At 41.1% G+C, this 6,000-nt stretch overlaps 1 protein-coding gene across 1 annotated transcript in view; it reads right to left on the bottom strand.

Annotated features, from left to right (window-relative positions):
* Positions 1-249: 249 nt before the first annotated feature.
* The window catches only part of MGAT4A (alpha-1,3-mannosyl-glycoprotein 4-beta-N-acetylglucosaminyltransferase A), an 83,188-nt gene continuing 77,437 nt past the window's right edge, over positions 250-6,000 (bottom strand). Inside the window, exons 14-16 of the mRNA XM_083168530.1 lie at positions 3,135-3,201; positions 796-908; positions 250-715 (exon numbers count right to left, since the gene is read on the bottom strand). Coding sequence (XP_083024656.1) covers positions 686-715; positions 796-908; positions 3,135-3,201 — 210 coding nt within the window. The 3' untranslated portion in view covers positions 250-685. The remainder of the gene's footprint in view (positions 716-795; positions 909-3,134; positions 3,202-6,000) is intronic.

Below are 6,000 nucleotides of genomic sequence, written 5' to 3'. Positions count from 1 at the left end.
ACAAATGGCATTAAAAGGGTGATTATATACGAGTTACAGGCACCATGTTTTCCCTTATATGTGACCAATGCTCATTTCATACATACAGAAAAATGTGACAACAGAAAGCATATGAAATCTGTAATTAAACCATATAGTACCACAAAAATGTTCTCTTAAATTATACATTTTAGCTGATGCAAGTATATATTTATAGATATAATTTATCTTTATATATTTTCTTGATTATCTACAAAATACACACATTCGTAAAAAAAAAAATAGATTTCTTTTTAATTACATCCCGCACACATTGTATTTAGGTGTGATATGTCCCTTGCCTAAAGGGTCTATGTGTGTGAGACTAATACAACAGGGATCCCACTTACAGTGTGAGGAACACAAAGGCCTCCAATTACACTGGGTTAGGTCTGCATTTGTTGTTCATTGCATACGTGGAAGGTGTTTTTTATGGAATGTACATGACAAAAATTGTCCTCTTATAACACTAGACATTGTGCCAGATCTGTACAAAGGTGTGGTGTTTAGGCTTGGCAGTAAATGAATACATACAATAGTTTAGCTACAGTAGGTTTCACAGAGGTAGGGAAAGCATTGTATACATGGCTATACATGCACGTGTGTAACAGGCAGTGATGATACAAGGGGTGGCAGTCCACATATGACACTTCTTCAATTCTTTTTTTCACTCTGTTTGAATCTTTTTAATGTGAATCTAAAAAAAAAAATAGACAAATAGATTACACACATGCCAATGGAACCAAGGAAATCTGCTACAGTTGTCTTAGTACAAACCTCATTAAGAATGATCCAAACCGCTGACTTCTGTAAGACGGAGAGTCGGAATGCTGAAATAGGATTTAGACTGGGGTCTACTGGTCCTTCGGCAATGCCATTTTCAAATGTACCTTCAAGAGAAATGGGCTTTATTTATGAAATGTCTACAGAACTACATTGCAACTGCAATCTATAGCCTATTCTCGGTCTTCCCTCTCTTTCCCTTACCACTAGGAAGGGCTAATAGGTTATTTATCCCGCTCTGATTAGTACTGTGTAGCTATAAAGGAAAACCTAGAAGGGCTGAGACATCGTTTAATGCAAGCACGGTTTGCATATGGATCCTGAGCTATATTGGCTATATGACGGAGCATACTTATGCTTACAAATGAATACTATATCCTAAATTAGCTCATCCACATGCGATACCCCATATATTCAGGTAGCTATGGGCACAACCTGTCAGCTGTATCTTCAACCTCCCTACTTTACCTCAACATTGTTATCTAGGAACTGCTGGACTTGTCACCACAAAAGCATGTAAGGGTTAACTGTGGGCATTTCTCACATGGCAGAAAGGTGTGCCCCTTACCAAACATGAACTGGCCATTGTCATGTGGTACCAACTTAGAAAATATAACACTTTGTGGCACCAGATGAGCAGGGGTATGGAGAAGGCCAACACTTTGGTAATCATGGTCTAGCCTGCCCTGTTATTTTACTGTTCCAGTAATTGCACCTAGAACAGAAATTCCCCCCGTCACCTCATGGAAGTGGACAGGGAATCAAAGTGGCAACTAGGGATACATGTTTTCACAAAGTGCCATCATCAGGAGAGAACTGTTGGGATCATCATCTTTTAAAAAGGATTCTGTATTTAGAAACTTAAAATTTTAGGTAACAGTTCAAATTCTGCGCAGATACAGACAAACAGCCTTAACAGCTCTCCGTATAAGGAGCACTGATAGGCTTTCATCTGAATTTGCTGCACCTTCAAGTCATCAGACAGGATTAGTCACCTGCCTGTACTGCTGCACGCTCCAAGTGGACAACCACCAGAAAACTGCTGGTCTGCTATTTGTTTGTTTTGTTTTTACAGCTTTTAGCTCTTAAGTCCTATAATCATTAATTGCTTGGTATATAGTGTTTAATACTGCAGTTGATCAACAGCTCTTATTTTGTTAGACCAGTGGTTCCCAAACTCACAAGTAAAATAATTAGCTCCATCTTTGGATCTTTTGAAATGTGTCAGTGCATAATGAGTACACCTGTGCACCTGCTGGATGATCAGGAAAATGTGACATCTTGGTGGTCCTTGAGGACAGAAGCACTGTGCAGGAGAAGGGCTTTTTCACTATCACTTTGCTCTTACCTTCTGCTTCTCCTCCCCTACTCCCTCTGGGGTAGATTTATTAATGTGGCCACAAGGTTCGTTATGGGCGCGGGTTCGCTTCACCACTGTATCGTGGAGAAGCTCCCCTGCATTTCACCCAAATGTAACAACAGTGTGGCCTTTGTTATGGGAGTGCGTTATCCCATGCTGCCGGCGATACACTGCCTCCCATAACGTATCCTGCGCTCCCGTCCGACTGTGTAATCTGCGAATGCGCCGGATACTTTTTCTCGCAATACGTACCCGGCGCATGCGCAGTTTTCCATGTTAGGCGCCGCTTGCTGGTCTCCGGCGGCTTCAGATTAAAACTGGTCATGCGCCGGGTAATGTTTGCCGGGGATGCGGTGTACCCGGCGCATGCGCAGTTTCAATTCAAAGGTGACCAGCAAGCGGCACTGACTATGAAGCAGGAGACCCACATCGCCAGAAGATGGCGATCCGGGACGGGGCTCCATAAAGAACGAAGTCCCACATCTCCGGATCATACATGATGTCCAACGTTGGCCCTCCAGATGTTTTGAAACTACACATCCCAGCATGCTTTGCGATAGTTTTAGCATTCTCTAATAGCAAAACTGTGGCAAAGCATGCTGGAATGTTTAGTTTCACAACATCTGGAGGGCCAAAGTTGGACATGCCTGATTTAAAGAGAGAACAATTTACTTCTATCTCTTGGTCTGGAATTGCAGAAGGAATATTTCTTTGTGTGATTAGTTTGTTCTGTATCCTGTATTTGTATCTATGTCTAGACTATGACGAGTTTAAACTCTCTAATATGCAGATGACACCTGTTCAATAGTCATGACCAAGATACTATCTTGGCATCTGACATGTTATTGGTATGTAGATGTATTCAGATGTTCCATGGATTACACTGCATCCTTTGTTCCAAAAAAAGCTTATCGTAGGAACTGTAACTTGTAATAAAGTAACAGTATGTCAGTACAAACTTGTGTAATCTCACCTATTCTGAAGAATCCATCTGACAGATGTTTGTCTTTGGTAATCTTCCTAAAATCCAAGAGGTCTTTCTAAAAGAAGTAAAAAAGTAACACCACAATATATTAAAGAAAAAAAAATTATACTCACAAAAAGTAGTCACACTTTTACAAATCTAATACTTTCAAAAGAACTAGAGAGCTGCCAAACTTCACAAAATGTGTCAATTGCAATCAAAGTTTTGCCGGAGAAACTGCTTGCAGGTAGGGGATATTTACCATATCTTTTGGGCTTGGCCTATAATTCGCCAGCGAAGGGGAGGAGGGGTGTTTAGCCATTAAAGTTTTACAATTTGGTTTATCTGAATTCCCTTCCCTGGCTCTCTTCCATATATACCCGGAGGATGAGTTACTCATTGCTAATAGAGAGGCAATAGTGCAAAATTAGAAAAGCCCCCTTCTTCCTCCACTCCACAAAATAATACATAGCATTCACTATGCATTTCAAACGGGGACCCTGCACATACCATAATCCTTTAACTCTACGTCCCCTGTAAGTTAAATTGTCCCTTTGGCATGAGTTCATAACAGATGGTGAAGGTGCTGCATTACTTCTAGGAACAGATTGTTTGCCGAGAGATTTGTATTGCTTCTTAACTTTATTGCTTTATTTTCTTTTTAAATAGTTTTCAATATTTGCTGTTTTGACTTCTCTGTCCCCCCGGGATGACCAAACACTACCACATAGCCAGCCAAACACACACACTTGCCTTTGCCACACTTTCAGCTCCCCACCGTAGCTTACTATTGAGAGGGAACCCGGGTGGCAGCACTGTGAATTGGGGCGAGGCCAGGTACATAAAGGCAGTCTGTCACAGAGGAACAAAGCCACTGCAGTAATATGAATTTAGAGCTAGCTGTTAGCTAATCGGAGCTCACTGACTGGCAGCGACTCAAGGAATTGCCAAGTGACAGCTAAAAATATAATAAAAAATAAAAATAAAGTTTAATTAGCAGACAAACAATGAAGTGCCAAAAGTCCAGGGATAGCAGTATGTAAAGTTAAGGTGCCACCACCATACTATGACGTTATGTAAATGGCTCGATCGGCATCAGTTGTACTCGGCCATCTTGAGTCTTTTCAAACACTGGGTGGGCTGCTCATGGCAACGTGAATTATCAGAGGTTGAATGAGGCATGATCGCGTGCCCCAAAGGACATTCAACAGTGTGTACTCTGCAAACCTTATGGAAGGTATTGACACCACATGTGTTTAACCCTTTCAGTGCCAACATCTTTGTAAGATGTGCAAAATAACACTAAAAATGCCAGCGTCGCTCACATTTGTTATATAGATTCAAAAATGTTGAGTAAAAAAAGATTATATTTCCTTTATAAAAGGTAAAACATTACAGGTCATTATGATGAATAAAAAAATGTTTGCTTCGCAATTTTTACAACTATTTTGACAAATTCACCAAGGGTTATGATCTTTACCAGTATTGTCTATACAGAACTGTTCATGGTAACAGACAAGAGACCCTGGCTTAAATGACATGCACATTCAATGCAAGAGGTACATAGACACCTATCCAGCAGTTAGTGCAGCGTTCTTTAGTTTCCATGTGATATGGAAGCAGAAGACCCACGCATGCTTGTGACATTGCTAACAGAACTCTGGAGCATCAGCAATACGTGGTATTGCCTGATGAGTCACATTTACAGTTTTATCGGTCTAATGGTAGGGTTCTGTGTGCTACAGACCACATGAGGCAATGGAAGCAGTTGTCAATAAGACACCATGCAGACTGTTGGTACTTCCATAATGGTGCGGGGTGTGTTTATGTGGCACAGGTTAGGTTTGCTTGAACACTTCATTGACTGGCAACCACTATGTTGTGATGCTTGGTGACCATTTGCAGTCCTTTATGTGCAGGATGCACCATGTCATCTGTCCTAAGTTGTCCAGAATTGGTTCAAGGAGCACTCTAACAAATGGTGTGGCCACCGCGTTCACCAGACAAGATCCTGCACCTACAAATAGAGAGCTTTGGGAATCAGCAAGGCATGGGTCACCCTCTCTTCCGATGCCAACCGATGCTCTCAACCGATGCCACAGAGTTGCTGCACTTCCCCGGGCTAGATAGGAGTCCTACACAATACTACACAGTGACTCTTCGCACTTCAGTGAAAATTGAAGATTATTATTAAACATTTGTTTATATATTTGTATTCCCTCTAGCAGTTTCCAGGATTTATTTTTTAATAGGTAATTTGGTACTTATGTATTATCTGGGCTCCCATGTTAAATGCACCCCATTTTTTCATACCCCTACTATCCAACTACGCATGAAGTTGATTTTATATAGTGTGGCGAGCGCAGCGAGCCACCGTGCCCGAAGCGTGGCAAACGCAGCGAGCCCCGCGAGGGGACGCGGTCACATAAGAAAAACAGGAGCCCAGATATTACATAAGTACCGGTAATTTCCATTCAATCATGATATCTGGATTTCCAGATTATCTGTCTCGGGTTCTATATTAAACTATCTTTCCCCCTGCTGGTGGTAATATTATTTAATAGTCAATTCATAAAAAACATCAGACAAATGATGTTGCATATATTTATCTACCAGGAAAGAGATGTCCAAATCTATACTGTGATAAATTATGGTCAGATCATGTACTAATTAGTCATAGCTCTCCTGGACTTTGCAATCCCAAACAGTAGCATGTGATTGTGTCCCATGTTCTATACTCGGCTTTAATTCCTGGCTAGTTATGAGTCACAGCTTCTTTTAATTAGGGTATACTCCCTCTTCCATGAGATGGTGTGCACTTAACCCTTTGAGTGCCAACATCTGTGAGAGATGGGCAAAATATTGGCTAATAATG

Source organism: Crinia signifera, chromosome 2 (genome assembly GCF_055691185.1).
Source record: "Crinia signifera chromosome 2, ASM5569118v1, whole genome shotgun sequence".
Taxonomy (NCBI): Eukaryota; Metazoa; Chordata; class Amphibia; order Anura; family Myobatrachidae; genus Crinia; species Crinia signifera.
This window is presented reverse-complemented; position numbering and strand designations above follow the sequence as displayed.